The following is a 16,947-nucleotide window of genomic DNA, read 5'->3' as shown; positions in this document are numbered from 1 at the left end:
TTTTTTTTTGGTTTTTCGAGACAGGGTTTCTCTGTATAGCCCTGGCTGTCCTGGAACTCACTTTGTAGACCAGGCTGGTCTCGAACTCAGAAATCCGCTTGCCTCTGCCTCCCGATTGCTGGGATTAAAGGCGTGCGCCACCACGCCCGGCTGTTAGTTATGTCTTACGTCCCAATTTAAACGTGTTTATCAAAGTTGTAAAAATGTCCTATTTATGAAAGAGTAAGTCAACTTTATTCTCTAGAGTCTAGAAAAAGAATAAAGTATAGCTAATGGGTCCATAGTATTTTCCTTCTGATGATGCTTTTTTTCTAGATGATTTAAATGCTTTGAAGTGGAGTCAACGTAGTGTTTTGTGCTTTCTCACTTTGTACTGAAGTTGCTAAGACTTAGGGACTTTAAATCATCAATACCTATTTGGAAATGATAAGGTTGCTTAAGAACCAGCAAGATGTTCAACAATAAATGAAGTTCAGAATGTCATGACAAAACAGACACCTCCCCCCTCCATATATACATACATACCTTTACATATTTATGCCTGATTGGTGACAGTCCATTTCTTCTCTCTTTCTTTTTAAAGACTTACTTTTGAATGTGTGTGTGTGTGTGTGTGTGTGTGTGTGTGTGTGTAGAGCGTACCTGTGCTAGCAGAGGCTGGAAAAGAACATTAGATCACCTAGAGTTACAGATAGTTGTAAACTGCCCGATGTAGGAGCTGAGAACTGAACCTCCATCTTCTGCAAAAGCAGCAAGTGCTCTTAACTGGAGAGAGTCATCGCTCCCGCCCCAGAATAACAGTTTTAAATCCATAATATAAACGATATGAGAACCAAAACAAAAATCAAATTTTCTGAACAAGAACCAAAATATAGAAAATAAATATAATGAAGTTATATGTCCCTTTGTTAAATAAGAAGTTATAGTATCAACTTCACAACTGGATAATTTCAAAGTCAAAAATAAAAAAAATAAAAAAAAAGGAAGAACAATTTGAGAGAGCTCCAACAGTCCCAAAATATCTGTGATTTCCGGTATCATCAAAATTTCAGATGTTACTACAGCTGCACATTTTATTTTAATTAGAGGCAACTCTATAGAGGTAATCCCCCTCCCCCCCTCATACAAGTCCAGGAGCTTTAAGATACTTGGTGATTTTTCTGAGTAACTGTTCTCCTGGCAGGTGTCCTTACAGGAATGATGCTGTGCTTAAAGGTTAGTCAATGGGGAGCCTCACACTTGACTTCTGGAGGAAGCTTTTGTTTAGATTGGATCCCGGAAGACTTTAAAAAGTCTAAAATTTCTAAAGACGGAAACAAATGAAAGGGGTACCAGAGATTCATTGAGATCTGAGAAGATAGGCAAGCCTCTTAAAACCTTCCTGTTCATGTTCTCCCCCCTCCCAGGTGCAGAGAGTAAATTAATCAAGGAGTTCAGTCATTTCTCTGGCGAGAAACCTCGCTGCTTCTAGTTTAAAATCCGCAGGCCTGCTGTTTGTGTTCCGTGGGCCGCAGCACTTGGTCGGTTGTGTCAAATCCCAACGTGGTGTTGGAATCAGAGGACTGTGAACACGTGTAGGCTGATGGAAATTATGGATAGAATGGCCTGCATCACCCCACACTGGACAAGCAAAACCTCCAGGGACAGAAACTCACACTAACAAGTGACTTGCAGCAGTTGAGTGCAGAATTCGCACACCTGTTCTTGGTTGTCGCACGCAGCGACTCTACAGCTGGTTGGGTGTTGAAGCCCCACCCGCCCGAGAGCGCACCCTACACAGTTTGTCCCCAAGCAGCTCCCATCTAGGGCGAGCTCCGCCCCTGCCCGTGGCTGCCACAGCCGGGTGCAGCCTGGCTAGCGGCTGTTCCTGGACCCGCCCATTGCTTCTGCTATTGCGCATGCGCCCCATTTTCAACCCTCCGAGTTTTCCCGCCCTTGATTGGCTGACTCTGCGCCCATTTTTAAGCCAGTAAGCGCCGGAGTCCAGGCTTTGTAGGACCCCGAACAAAGGGGACGCTCTGATTCTACCCTAGCTTGTAGGGTGCTAGGAAAGCTGATGGGATGAGGACTCCTGGTACTAGTGGGCAACACATTGGCCGACGTTAATATTTCACTTGGTCCATTTCTTAAACCCTTGGAGTTCCAGATTAGCAGGCGGGGCAGACTGGAAGACTCAAAGCTAGTATTGGAGTTCGAGCCGAAAACCCAGGAGCCTGCTTCGGCTCCCCTCAGGGGAGTCTGGGAACATTACATCTAAGCTTTCTAGAGGAGCCCATTTGAACCGGAGTCATCTGCCCCGGAGTGAAATAATAGCGGGGATATGATGGTTTTGAGGGCAGAATGTTCCACTGTGGTCGTTAGAGACCCTGAGGGTGAGGTAGAGTAAGTCAGTAGGCTGGCTTTAGACTCCATCAGCAAGTACAGGGTCCAGGAGGAAGGCTGGTCTGTAAGGCTTGAGCCGCCCTGACTGGGGCAGGAGGAAGATAGTTGATACTGGAGTTTTGGTGACCAGCAGGGGACTTACAGGTGGAGGCTTAGGGTTAACTGAATGAATTTACAGGAAGAGAGCCCGAGAAAAAGTCATTGATGCCGGGGGCTTTAGCTCTTAAAAAAAGAAAGCAGGTGTCCTAACTTTTGATCCCCCAGTGACTAAAGTTAAATTACTAAACTGTCCCCCAAATGCTAAAAACTCCCTTTAGATATGATTCCAACCAATATAACGACATTTCTATCTGCCTAAAAAAAAAAACCCTCGATTCTTTGTTTTCTTGGTACCCTAAAGTCTGTGGCTTAGAACTTTTTGAAGTAACAGAGCAGTCCTTCAGAGCTCTCCACGACCCTTCGCTTCTCAACAAGGCAGATGAGTTGACGAGCACGCGTTGTATAAAGTCAGGTCCATGTTAATGGTTACAATGCTCATTTTCGGTAGTCCATTCCTCGGCTTCCTTGAGAAGGTTCTAAACGCAGTGATGTTCCCGGGCCTGACTGGGTTTGGCTTTCCGAGTTAGAAGCGCACAGCCCGTTGCCATCGACTTCGAGGCGGGGCTGCGCTGAGGCGTGGCCGCCCGAGAGGCGGTGCCCAGACTTCCGGGCCCCGCCCCTTCGCGCCGCAGGCAGCTGCCAAACCCCGGTGCGCGGATCACGCGGGCCGGAGCCGCTCTGGGCATGCTCAGTGGCCTGGCAGGTGTGGCCGCCTAGCAACTCCAGGTCCGCCCCAGCCGAGGGGCGGGTGAGAGGGAAGTGGGCGGGGGCGCGGGCACAGTCGCTGGAGTGGCCGGCGGCCGCGGGGCTCAGGCCTGGTGGAAGCCCCCGCGGGCCGGGCCGGGATGAGCTATGGCATCGGTCAAGGTGGCCGTGAGAGTCCGGCCCATGAATCGCAGGTGAGTGGGGCCTCCCGCCCCCCACCCTCGCCACACCCCAACCCCGGGCAGCCCGGCTCAGAGGCCAGTCTGGGTTGAAAGGGACAACCCCCTGACCCACCTGGCTGTGCCCGTGGCCTTGGCGGTCCTGAGGGGCTGAGGTCTCCCGCGTTGAAGGGGACTCTGAGGGAAAGTGTTCGCGAGGCCGGGGAGATTTCCACGTACAGTCCCCATCCCAGAACGGGAGGCTCGCTTGTTCGCCCTTTAAAAAAAAACACCAAGGGTCCACGTTCGTGAAGTGATATACTTGGGGCGATCATGGAAGTGTAAGGGGTTCCCCGAGCTGTCAGACACACGCTCATTTGTGCCAACTCCAAAGTCTCTGTTAATCATGCTACCTTTTAATCCGGAGAGATTTTTCAGGTCCTTGAACGTGGACCTGACGTCTAAACAGTAAGTTAGCAGTTCATAAGTTAAGGTTTACATGGGGGAATGAGGAAACTTCAACAAAGTTTTGACTCCTCGAAAGGAGACTTACATGCACATGTTCGACTCAAGTTAAGGGGGCACAAAGTGAGAACACCTTTAGTGTGTAACCTCTTATATTTTTCTACAAAGTAGTGCCTTGAAGTGTGACTCTCCTTTCCTCATTGACTGAAAACCATTTTCATGGAATTCCTCATCAGTTTAGAAAGAAGTCTTGAGAAAGTTAACTTTTGAGAAGGTTAAATGGGCTTAACCAGAGAGTGACGCACATATAAGTGAATGCCCTCCAAGTTGACGGGCATAGGGCACACAAAGCAGTTCGTGTTTATTGCTGTTTCAGTTCTTGGACATTTGACTTGCCATATGTCATTACTTTGCCATATTACATTGCCATATTATTGCCTTAGTCATACTGTCAATTTCAGGAGGTCAGTGTTTGTTGGTTCTGACAGCCAGTTAGGGCAGCAGAAGATCATAAAACCAAAAGATTTTACTGGACTCTCCTGAGCCTATTTTTTTTTTTTTTATCTTCAAGTAGAAGAACCATCATCATGCTGTAGATCCATAAATACCAGTGCTTTTGGAAGTCAGTGCGTTTTGTGTGTGTGATTTTCAAATTACCTCTAAAACTTTTTAGGGAGTTTGACATGTGTGTGTGTGTGTGTGTGTGTGTGTGTGTCTCAGGAGAATATTTGTTTCTTCACATACCCAGTCATACAAGATAAATAGACCCCTGGAGTCTTTTAAATGTTTTGTTTCTATTTTTAAGCATTTATATTATAAAGAGTTTTTGTTTGTTTGGTCTATTTGTTTGTTTGTTTATTTGAGACAGGGTTTCTCTGTGTAGCTCTGGCTGTCCTGGAACTCACTCTGTAGACCAGGCTGGCCTCAAACTCAGAAATCTGCCTGCCTCTGCTTCCCAAGTGCTGGGATTAAAGGAGTGCGCCACCACTGCCGTAGCAAGAGTGAACAATGTGAACATATGCTAGAAAATAGTACCAGATAACTTTAGAAAACACTTACTAAATATGGGGTAAATGTGTCTTTTAGGAGTGCATTGTTTAATGAGGGAAGGATGATGAAATTCATCAATCTGGACTTTGTAGAAGGGGTGCTGTGTGTTTAGTGCCCTGTCATAATAGACCTTGAGTTCAGGCCTGATGGTGACATCAGGATTGAAAAAAGCTAAGGCAGCAGTGATCTGGACAAGGGGTGGAAATGGGAAGGTGGGGTAGATATAGATACACCAAGACAGTTTCCTGGTATCTTGGTAAAATTTGGCGACTTATTGCATGGGAAGGAGAAGGAATTGGGAGAAGGAATTGGAATCCGAGAGTCATTAGCTAACGTGGTCAAAGAGCTGGAAAGATGTGAGGAGAGCAGATAATGAAGTCAAGAGCATTCTTAGCCATTCCAGTGTTCATGAAGTGCATGAAGTATGAGTTACCAACTCAGTGTTCAGACAGTGAGTGTTGCATGCTTGTTTAACTTGAATCTTTGAATCATGTTTCTGTTTTGGGCCATTGGCTGGTGGGAATCCTGGTTAAGTCTTGATTCTTCAGGATTATCATGTGGAAATCTATAGAGGAGAATGGGAGTCAGAGATTGGATGGCCCATGTCTGTCCTTAGGATTCCAAGTAGAAGAAGGGCTTGCTGTCATGGAACTGAGCCAGCACACTACATTGTCCAGGCAGGAGCCAGAGTCCCTGTAGGCTGTAGTGGCTGTTGGTATCAAATGTTAGTAAGATGAAGGCGGTTCTTGATCAAAGAGGTGAGGATACTGGCAACTTTGCTAAGAGTAGTTTCTGGAACCAGTGATCCAGAAAACGGCAGTGAAGTAGAGAGACACTAATGGCAACTTAAAGCATGTGACCTAATTCCTTAGTCCTGCAAGGTATCATGGTTATTGGAAGTAACTGTTCTTACCCCTGCTCTGGGAACTTCATCTGTCAAAATTTAATATATGCACCAGGTTAATATATATCTACCAAGATGTGCTTATAAGGATGGTGTTGCTTTGTTGTAACAACAACTATAAAAGAAAAAAACCCAAATAATCCATAGGTAACCAGAATATAGAAACACTGGAGATTTGTTAAAACTATGACTGGCCTGGCGTGGTGGCGCATGCCTTTAATCCCAGCACTTGGGAGGAGTTCCAATCCTGACTTCCTTTAGTGATGAACAGCAATGTGGAAATGTAAGCTGAATAAACCCTTTCTTCCCCAACTTGCTTCTTGGTCATGATGTTTGTTCAGGAATAGAAACCCTATCTAAGACAAATTGGTACCAGCATAGTGGGGTATTCCTGTGACAACCTGACCATGTTTTGGGGAGGACTGTGGAAGGACTCTGGAACTTTGGGCTAGAAAATACATTTGGATTTAAGAGCTCTGTCGAATATTGTGTAGGATCTTGGAATATAATGTTGAGAACAGTGCAGAAGATGGAGGCCTGGCTTGTAAAATTTCAGAGGGAAAATTAAAGACTCTTTTCAGGGCCATGGCTATTTTGGATTGTGAAGATTCTGTGGTTCTGGTTAGCTGGGGCTGAACAATCAGCTGTGCTTAACAAGATACCAGAACTATTAAAGCAAAAACTTTGCATTACTGGGACAATTGATGCTGGTTAGCTGGAGCTAAGAAATTAGCGGTGATTAAGAAGAGACCAGCATCATTGAGGTGACATCTTCTGGAAAGTGTTTTTTTTTTTTTTTTTTTGCTAAGAAATTAGCGGTGATTAAGAAGAGACCAGCATCATTGAGGTGACATCTTCTGGAAAGTGTTTTTTGAGAGCACAGAGGCTGTGTTCCAGAGATAACCAGGGTTGTACCTCGTGCTACAGTGGGACTTGGTAATGTGTAAGAGTCACCCAGGTGGTACTGGTTTTGAAGGCATGAAGGGGTCACACAGAGCAGCTGAGGCTTGGCACTGTGAGAGGCCATGGAAGGCCATTGGTGAAGGTGCAGCCTCAGTTGCGATTGATGNCCCAGGACTGAAGGGGTCATGCAAAGGATTTGAGGCTTAGCACCATGAAGAGAGCCTATGAGAGGCTATTGTTAAAGCCAAGATACAGTGGAAGACAGCAGCATCTTCGTCATCATATTTCGTGCAGGAATAGAAACCCTGACTAAGACACTGGGCATGGTGGCTCACACTTGTAATTCCAGTACTCTGGAAGTTGAGGCAGATGGATCACCAGTGTGAGTTCAGCCTAGGATACAGAGTTCGTTCCTGTATCAAAATACCAACTCCTCTTCACCCCTACCCCGAAATATAAAAGAGTGAGATATGGACAAGATAATTTAGTAACTGGTTTTTTTTTTGTTTTTTTTTTTTCCTATTTTGGGTTAATTTCCCTTCCCAGTTTTTCCCTATTTTGTTTGTAGTACTAGGCATTGAATCCAGGGCCTCACACATCTGAACAAATAATTCTATCACTGAGGTACATCCTCAGGCCCCTTAATATTTTTAACTTACTGTATTTTGAGCAGGCTGCCCAGGCTGGTTTGAACTCGCTGTGCAGACCATGTAGGCCTTGAACTTTCCATCTTTCTTACAGTGTTCCCCAATAGCTGAGATGACTGATTTTTCTTGAAAACCTCGATGCCCATGGCCCTTCAGGGCCTTTGCCACTTTAGAAAAGTAAGAGCCTTAGGGCAGAAAGTCTGAACTAAACCTTTGGTTTCATTTAGCATAAATTGGAGCATGAATCTTAATTGTCCTAAGGGTCAGTTTTTATGTCTGTAAGATGTGCTAATAAATGTAGATACTTTATCTTGCAAATCTGGGCTTTTTCCTCTTGCTGTTGACTGGTTCACAAGGAGAAATACATTTTAAATTGTTGGTCTGTAGATTAGTCAAAGGAAATATTTACACACATTATATACATCTTATCATCATTATTACAATTTAATTATTGTAACTTAAAAACTATAAAATGAAATATTGGCCATGCGCCTACTTGTTAGCTGTTTCTTGTAACATGGGGTGTTGTTCCCTAAGGCAGATCCATCCATACTTTCCCTACTTTGTGGCTGTTTCTCCTAACCTGCTGTGTTCCCTAAGGCAGGTCAGCCTATGCTTCCACTTCTCTGCAGGCTTTTACCCTTCCTAATTTGCATCACAGGTACAGTTTATCCTCCTGCCACTCTAGTTCAAAAGAGAAGAAAAGAGTGCCACTGACTTTCAACTGGGATTAATTCCTTTAGGGTCCAGCCAAGTCTTTCCCTTTCAAGATCAGGGTAAGATCTGAGGAAAGGTAGTTCCTGGTCAGCCTGGGCAGTGTGTCCTAGATGGTAGATGGGAAGGAACCTGTCCAGACACTGGTCCCTGTCAGACTCCATGTGAGTCTCTTATCTCTTCCTTGGCAACCTCCTTTCTTCTTCCTTTCACCAAATGATAATGACTGACCCAGTCTAGTCTTGTCTCTTCTCTTCTCTTCTCTTCTCTCTCCCTCCCTCTCTCTCTTTTTCTCTTTCTCTCTCCCTCTCTCCTCCTTCCCTCCCTTTATCTCTTTCCTTCCTTCCTTCCTTCCTTCCTTCCTTCCTTCCTTCCTTCCTTCCTTCCTTCCTTCCTTCCTTCCTTTTTTCATTCTTTTGAGACAGGATCTCTTCTATCCCACAACTGTGGGTGACCTTAAACTTCCAATTCTCCTGCTTCTATTGCCTGAGTGCTTTATTGTGGATTTACACTTCCATGCCTTGTTTGATGAGGTGTTGGGGTGCAAACCCAGGTCTTCATGCATGCTAGGCAAACACTTTGGGCCTTTTGTCCTCACTGTATGGAGGGGAGACTAAGGCCTCTCAGAAGACAGTACTGGGCTGAGCTAGCTCTGCTTTGCTTCAGAGCCCTGTGTATGGAGACTTGTTGCCCCAGGGCTTTAGGGACTTGCTGGTCTGGTGGTTGTAGAGCCACAGATTTCCAGACATCCAACAATAGTGATGGTATCCTCTTGCAGTTCAGATGGAGCATCTGTAGACTCTGGGGTCTTGGGGGGAGGTTTCTGGGGTCTCAGGCAAGTTCGAGTGTGAGTTGAGTGCTGCAGGAATATTACCAGGGATATTACCAAGTAACTGGTAAATGCTTGAGGATGCTCTTTGGTAGTTGATATTGTAAGCCCATTCTCCAGTTGAGGGCCAGAGGTTCAGAGAGGGAAACAGTCAGGCCACGGGACATTGGGATTTAAGTCTGTTTATCTTATTTAAACTTCGTAATGGTCTTCACACCTTGCTTAAAGTTCTTCCATTGTACAGAGACTTTGCGAAGGGATGGCATGGGATGGCCATCAGGTAGGAGTAAGTTTAGTGCCACAGGATTTTATCATAGTTTTGAGAATTTGTTGAGAGGCAGAAGGCAGAGTGTTGGTGGTTAGGGCTTTTAAGTCCAGAGTTCTGTGCTGTCAGTGGCGTTCTTTCTAAACTTTAAAATAATAATAAAAAAATCAGTACTCAGCTGTCTGAAGCACTTCATAGGCCTGTAAGCAAAGCTGTGGGCATTTCATGATTAATGATTGATAAGGAAGGGCTTGGCCCACTGTGGGTCCAATCCCTGGGCAGGTAGGCCTGTGTTGTGTAAGAAAGCAGGCTGAGTGAACCATGGAGAACAAGTCAGTAACACTCCTCCATGCATTCTACTTCACTTCCTGCCTCTCCTCGGAGTTTCCTCAGTGATGGAGAGTGAGCCGGGACTTGTAAGATGAAATCCATCTTTTCTTCCCTGAGGTTGCTTTTTTAGGTCGTGGTGTTTTATCCTAATAATATAAGCCAAACTAAAACAGATATACTGTCCTAAAAGAACCAACAGAAGAACTTAACTTGTAAATCCCTCTAAATTTCTTGATTCAGAGATGAGTACTTGGAAAGTTCTGATGTGTTTGCATAGTTTGTTCCTCCTCTGCTTACTTGTGCATTTTTATATTCTGGGCTTTATTGTTGTATGAGAACTTGTGAAGACCAGTCAGTGCACAAAAAGGCCGAAGAATCAAAGATACCTAAAGGTTGAGGGCTTTCCTAGGTAGAAGGATGTTTAGTCCAAGTGAGTACTGGGCAGGGATCTGGCTGGAGACAGGGAGGTGGATAGTGGGGTGCTGATGGGAGCTGGCCAGGGACAGGGAGGTGTATAGTGGGGTGCTGATGGGAACTAGCTGGGGACAGGGAGGTGTATAGTGGGGGTGCTGATTGGAGCTAGCTGGGGGACAGGGAGGTGTATAGTTGGGGTGCTGATGGGAGATGCAGGACAGTAGGAGCTGAGGTGAGTTACTGGCTTTTTAGTGCAGGCTTGAAGGTTTGGTACTGGAAGGTGATGGTTGCTTTGGTGAAAGAAAGCACTGTCACCATAGTGAAGAAAGAAGAGACAGGATGTGGGGGGGGGGGCAGCAGAATTGTGTGACTGAGACCAGAGTTCTTCAGTAGGCTGACTGTGTGACCTGCTATATCACTTGTGTGTTGTAAGGCTCAGTTTCTCTTTCTTTTTTTCTTTTCTTTTCTTTTTTTTTTTTTTTTTTTTATTTTTGTTTTTTTTCGAGACAGGGTTTCTCTGTGTAGTCCTGGCTGTCCTGGAACTCACTCTGTAGACCAGGCTGGCCTCGAACTCAGAAATCCGCCTGCCTCTGCCTCCCGAGTACTGGGATTAAAGGCGTGTGCCACCACGTCTGGCTAGTTTCTCTTTTCTTAAATTATGATTTTTTTTCCAGGTGTGTTCTGGAGATAGCTGTAAATCGTTGAGTCAGTTGTGGGGGTGTCATAAATTAAAAATTCATTTTATAATAATGCTGAGTTGCTCTTGGCCTTTTAAACCTTTACTTTCATTGTCTAATGGGCATGCATGTTATGGTTTGTATTAGAAATTTCCCTCTAGGCTTGTGTTTTTTGTTTTTGTTTTTTGGTAAAGATTTATTTATTTTATGTATATTGTACATAAGATAGTACATTGTTGCTATCTTCAGGCACACTAGAAGAGGGCATCAGATCCCTTTACAGATGGTTGTGAGTCACCATGTGGTTGCTGGGAATTGAACTCAGGAAGAGTAATCAGTGCTTTTAACCACTGAGCCACCTCTCCAGCCCATGACTTGTGTTTTGTATACTACTTCTCCAGCTGGCGGCACTATTTTGGGAGGCTGTGGAACTTTTAGGAGGTGAGACCTAGGTGCTGGAAGTAGGTCACTCTCTGTAGGCCTTTCAGCCATTAGCTGAGCTGTTCATCTGTACCCCCCTTGACATGACAGAGTGAGACCTTCTGAAACCATGAATGGAAGTAAATTTTTCTAACCTGTGTCAGGTATGTTGATCACAGAGACTGAAAAGGGGGCCTAATACAGATGCTATTTGCTGGTGGTCCTCCTGTTATTTCCAAAACATACAGGAGGGTTTTCCACAAGCACACAATGTATGATATTGTCCTGGCTCTGTGGGCTGTTCTTTGAATTTTGTTTACATAATTAATAAGAACTCTTACTGGAGGTTGGGGAGATACATAAAATCAGAAAGGTGCTTGCTGAGCCTAGCAATACCAGTGAGCTCCAGCTTCTGTAAGAGACTCTATCTCAAAAATTATGTGGAATACAATCGAGGAAGAGCCTGGTATTATCCTCCACATGTGCATCCTTAATCGCATCCATAAGTACCCTCACACAGCGCATACATAAACATGTAACACATGACATACAAGAATTCTTAGAGCTCCTCAGTTATTTGTAAGATTATAAAAAGGTCCTGAAGTCACACCATTTAAGACCTGTGCCATCAGATAGTGTTGTGTAGGCTGTTGGGGAAAGGGGAAGAATCAATAGAGCGATTGTTTGGCACAGCCCCATATGTGCAGTAAATCCTAGCTGCTGGTGTTTCTCATAATTTCAGTCATCATGTAGGGAGGCAACAGTGACCCCATGCTGGCTAGTTTTGTGGTAACTCCACACAAGCTAGAGTCATCTGAGAGAAGGGAACCTCGATTGAGAAAATCCCTCCATAAGACTGGGCTGTAGGTAAGCATGTAGAACGCTTGTTAACTAATCCAGCTCAGTACAGGTGGTGCTGAGCCTGGGTAGGTGGGCCTAGATTTTATAAGAAAGCAGGCTGAGCAAGCCAGGAAGCAGAGCCTCTCTGTGGCCTCTATGAGCCCCTGTCTCCAGGTTCCTGCCCCATTGGAGTTCCTGTACTGATTTCCTTCAGTGATAGACTATGGTGTGGAAGTGTAAGCCAAAGAAACTTTCTCCTCCCTAATTTGTTTTTGGTTATGGTGATTTATAATAGTAATGATAACCCTAACTAAGACAGACCACGTAGTGTGGAGAGGCAGGAGGTAACAGGAGAGTAGTCTGCCAGCCTAACTCTGGCTTGGAGATTAGGTCTGGTTGGAAGAGAAGGAGTGGGAAGTGAGGTGGGGCCTCCGCAGCAATGGTGCTGCCCTTGCCGACTGTTTGGAGCACCTGAACCTGTGTGCTTTGCCTTGGGAGCTTGACAGGTAATCTGAGGGAAATAGCAATGATGTGAAATAAGGTATTTCAGAACTAGCATACTCTTCTAACGTGGACTGAGTGGGAGTATTTTTAAAATGTTCTTTGAAAATCTAGACTATTTCCTAAACATACTTGGTGTTATACTTCACTGCAAACAGGCTCTGTGTATGTGTGTGTGTGAGTGAGCACGTGTTCAAGTACTTACCAGGGAGAGTCAGCATGTGCGTGTCTTTATGTCAGAGAAAGAGGGAGGGGTAATTTAGAGATATGCAGTCACCTGATGTAAAGAGGTTGGTTGGCTCTGAGGCTAGCTTATGTTAGACACCATTATTTTATTTGTTTTTTCAAGTTAGTTTAGAAGCTGTTTACTGATTTTCAGCTTCTTGTACAGAGCTACAGCCTCACTAACGCTTAAGAAAAGGAACATGTTAATTCCCCCTACCCCTGCATCCTGAGGGAGGGTGTGACAGTGCTGTATACTATCTATCCAGCTCTTACTGACCACTGAGACTTGGGTTCATTGCTGACTTTGATGCCTCTATCAAGCTCATGTGATGTAAAAGTGGGCAGGAGAAGAACCCATCATGTGCAGTCAGTCACGGCTAGGATTCTGCCACCTATTCATGACAGGCCAGCAAGGCACCAGACTTCCCTTCACTCGTTTGCTGGTTTTGGCCTGAGCCACTTGTGTTTGTGAGCCTTTGTGTCTTCCATCAGTAAGTACATTTATTATTCATTGTTGTTGCCCAGTGGAAGTGAAGTATATTTCTATGATCAGCAATCTATTCTTAGACCCTTGGAGTCCATTTTAGTGAGGCATGTGGAATACTTTGAGAGGCTTTGTAATGGTCTTCAGAGTGGACTATTTCTGTTCCCTCATTGATTTGCTAGGGATTCTAAATTCTACACCATCAGTACTTTATATATTCCTTAACAACAATTCTGTCATTAGCTCAGACTTAGAAAACTTAGTATCAGAGTGGAATCCTGACTCAATTCCATTTCCTCCAGGAAGCTGTTATCACATGACACATCTCACAGGGTTTCTGGCTTTGTAGTGGTTTCTGTCTTCTGACAGTCTATGTTCATGCCCATGTGGGATGTATTCTTGATGCCTGTTCCTCCTTCACGGGTCATATGGGTCTTGTTTGCATTTCCTCAGCGCTTACAGAATGTGCAGGCAGTCTCTGACCCCTAGTAAGTGTTTGTCGCATTAATGTCAGCCCCCTCCTACCCTATGTACATCTTTCCTCGTGTGAATGCCTGTAAGGAACCAGGGGGCCATGGCTTCCACCTCGGCAGATCATCATGTTGCTGTCTGTGAGGAGGAAAGGGACTCTTTCCATTCTTTGTGGGTGTCAGAAAGAGTGTATTAGGTCTGGAGGGCCTGGTTAAGGATTATAGCTTTCACATCCTTGCTATTCATTAAATTTATTATGTGAAATTTGCATGGCTACTTCCATGCATTAATTTCCATCTATTAAGGTCCATTGTATACTGTGCTTAAATGAAACATAGTTTATGGGATAGCATATTCTTGTCTCTTCCTCAGAAAAGTGTTTGTTTTAGTTTGTTTGTTTGAGTATTTTTTTGACTTAAGTTTTCATCATTCACTCTTCAACTCTTTACCTACCTTCCCCTTAATGTTAATATCTCACATGGTACAGTGATGAAAAGCTGAGAGATTCATACTGGCACAGTGCTGCTGAGTAGACTTGATTTGCATTTCACTGACTTCTTTACATTTCCTGGTCTGCTATCCAGTCTAGGATCCACCAGTTCTGTAGTTGGCATCTGTCCATATTTGGCTTCGGACAGTTTCTCAGGCTTTCCTTAGTTTTTATGACCTTATACCTCTCTTTAATTTTTCACAAGGATTAAATATTTTTAAAGCTTTCCTTTTTTTTTTTTTTTTTCCCGAGACAGGGTTTCTCTGTGTAGCCCTGGCTGTCCTGGAACTCTCTCTGTAGACCAGGCTGGCCTTAAACTCAGAAATCCGCTTGCCTCTGCCTCCAGAGTGCTGGGATTAAAGGCATGCGCCACCATCACCCAGTAAAGATTTATTTTATTTATATGAGTAAACTGTAGCTGTCTTTAAACACTCAAGAAGAGGGCATTGGAGGATCCCATTATAGATGGTTGTGAGCAGCCATGTGATTGCTGGGATTGAACTAAGGACCTCTGGAAGAGGAGTCAGTGCTCTTAACTGCTGAACCATCTCTCTGGCCCAGAGAATTAAGTTGTTTTTTTGTTTTGTTTTGTTTTGAGAATTTCACACACAAGTACAATGCTTTTGATCCTGTCCTTTTCCCTCTCCTCCCATTCCAGCTTCTCTCTACACATCCTCTCAAATTCAAATTCATGTCTATGTTAACACACACACACACACACACACACACACACACACACACACACACGTTTGTACAACCCACTGAGTCCATTGAGACTTGCCAGTATGCACATAGACATAGGACTGACTTCTGGGTCATAGGCAACCTGTTGGGGGGCTTGTCCGTCCCTGAAGAAGGTGGACCCTTCTTCCCTTAGTAGCCTCGGGCTGCCTGCAGCTCCACAGTTCAGGTGGGACTTGGTGAGCCTTTCTCCTAGCCATACTGGACTGTTGATTGGTGTTATCTAGTACAGGCCTCCTTGTACAGACAACCATTCTGCTGAACTCTTATGGATGCAACACCCCAGTCACATCCAGAAACCATGTGCACAGATGTCCTCTGGCTTTTATAAGTCTGTCAGTGCCTTTCTTCTGTGATATACCCTGGGCCTTAGGGGTAGGGATTGAATGATAGACATCCTGTTTGGGGATGGGCACTCCATAGTCACAAATTCCCCATCCCTGGACCAGTTGTTCTCTCTAGTAATTTTGTCCATTGCGTAAAGAAGCTTCTTTGATGAGGGATGAGAGCTGCGCTGATTTATAGCTGTAAGGATAAGTAGTTAGAAGGCCATTGAAGATGGTATCAGATTATGAAATGATAGGAACTTCTCCTCTGTGTCTGTAATCTCTTTAGCTACAAGGACTTAGATGACCTTCATATTTTAATTAAGGGCAGTTTATTAAAATGATCTTCAATTTGTGTTTTGGTGATATTTTTTAATGATTAACTTCAATTAATATATTTTGGCAAGAGCAACGCGTAAGTGATATTGTATTTTTCCTGAGGTGTTGGGGGGGTCTGTGTATCACTATTTTATTACTGAGAGTGCTGACTTTGATTACCTGGATAGCACATCATCTAGTTGGTCTCTGCACTAGTAACATTTTATTCTTCTCTTTAGTAAATCTCTTGAGAGAGATACTTCTGTGTGAAAAGATTCTGACCAGTTCACTTCAGAATTCCACCTCCTTCCCACCAAGATATCCTAATAAAATTGTTTTGAATAAGGTTCATTTCTGGCACTTCTCCCTTCCGAGTAGAGAAGGACTTTTGTGTTATTTGAAATGAAGTTCTTGTGAATTTCGGAAGGCTGCTGCTGATTGCTGAGAACTGTGTGCTTGTGACTGGCATTTTCTGGTTCAGTGCATGCTGCTGCTTTTCCCTCACAACTTCTTTTAAAAAAGAAGCTAGCTGTTACCCACGAAACCAGGTTTATAATCTGTGTCCTGAAAACGAGAAGTGTAGTGAAATTCCTGTCTAGAGACATTGGTAAACCGTGAGCCACAGTTCAGATGTTGGCAGTTCTCTTTCCCCTTGGAGGCTGGTGCTGAGTTGGGGTGCAGGCAAAACGTTCTAGGACAGAATCTCAGAAAGAGAACTATGAAGTTTTGTGAGTTGAGGGTTCAGAGCCCACCATAGGGTGCTGCTCTCCTGAGCATGCTGCCCCTGGCCCTCTTGGCCCTGGGAGATCTCCCAGCAATGTGCCTGCTGAGTCTCATTTTCAGAGTCTCAGTGATTCTGTTCATCACTTCTGCCTGGGGCACAGGTAAATGACTCAGGAGCTCCTGTGAATGGAACTTGAAGCCCCTCAGGAAACTTCTAAGAGAAAGTGATTTAAGGTGATGAAGACTAGCTTAAAAGTGAAAAATGCTGTTGAGACAAACACTTGAAAACTAGATTCTGGGCTGTGAAACCGCTCTGCAGTTAAAGGCCTGACCGAGGTGGATCTCTGGGACCCACATGGCAGGAGAGAAGAGGCTCAGAAGTTCTCCTCTGACCCCCACATGCTTAGGGTAGCTGTGAATGCATCCATATACGTGAATATATTTGTATGCACAGGAATAAATGTTAGAAAAAGGATAGGTGATTTTTTCCCTGTTGTAAAGATTTTGCCTTCATATGAGCTATTGTGATTTGATGAAATAGGACAACTGGGAGATTGTTTATTGTTTTTTTGTTTGTTTGTTTTTGTTCTTGTTTTTTTTTTTTTTTCAAGACAGGGTTTCTCTGTGTAGCCCTGGCTGTCCTGGAACTCACTCTGTAGACCAGGCTGGCCTCGAACTCAGAGATCTCCTGCCTCTGCTTCCCAAGAGCTGGGGTTGTTTTATAAGTGTTGTTGGCTCCCATATAACATGATTTAAATAGTATATTTTCTTTCTTTTTTGAAATATTTTAGCTCTTTATTTTGAAATGTTACAAAAATTCGCAGAATTTTCGTGTATGATTCATAGTATCATAGTATAGGATTGAA

The 16,947-nt window shown here is 44.2% G+C and overlaps 1 protein-coding gene across 4 annotated transcripts in view; it reads left to right on the top strand.

The window, feature by feature from the left end:
- The first annotated feature begins 3,191 nt into the window (after window positions 1–3,191).
- Kif16b (kinesin family member 16B) overlaps window positions 3,192–16,947 on the top strand; it is a 266,295-nt gene continuing 252,539 nt past the window's right edge. For 2 of the 4 annotated variants that reach the window (XM_021192397.1, XM_029536895.1), the window contains exon 1: window positions 3,240–3,380. In XM_021192397.1, coding sequence (XP_021048056.1) covers window positions 3,334–3,380 — 47 coding nt within the window. In that variant the 5' untranslated portion in view covers window positions 3,240–3,333. Of the gene's footprint in view, window positions 3,381–16,947 lie in introns of all 4 variants that reach the window. The other 2 variants (XM_021192396.2, XM_029536894.1) reach the window with 2 other exon arrangements.

This window comes from Mus pahari, chromosome 3, assembly GCF_900095145.1.
Source record: "Mus pahari chromosome 3, PAHARI_EIJ_v1.1, whole genome shotgun sequence".
NCBI lineage: Eukaryota > Metazoa > Chordata > Mammalia > Rodentia > Muridae > Mus > Mus pahari.
This window is presented reverse-complemented; position numbering and strand designations above follow the sequence as displayed.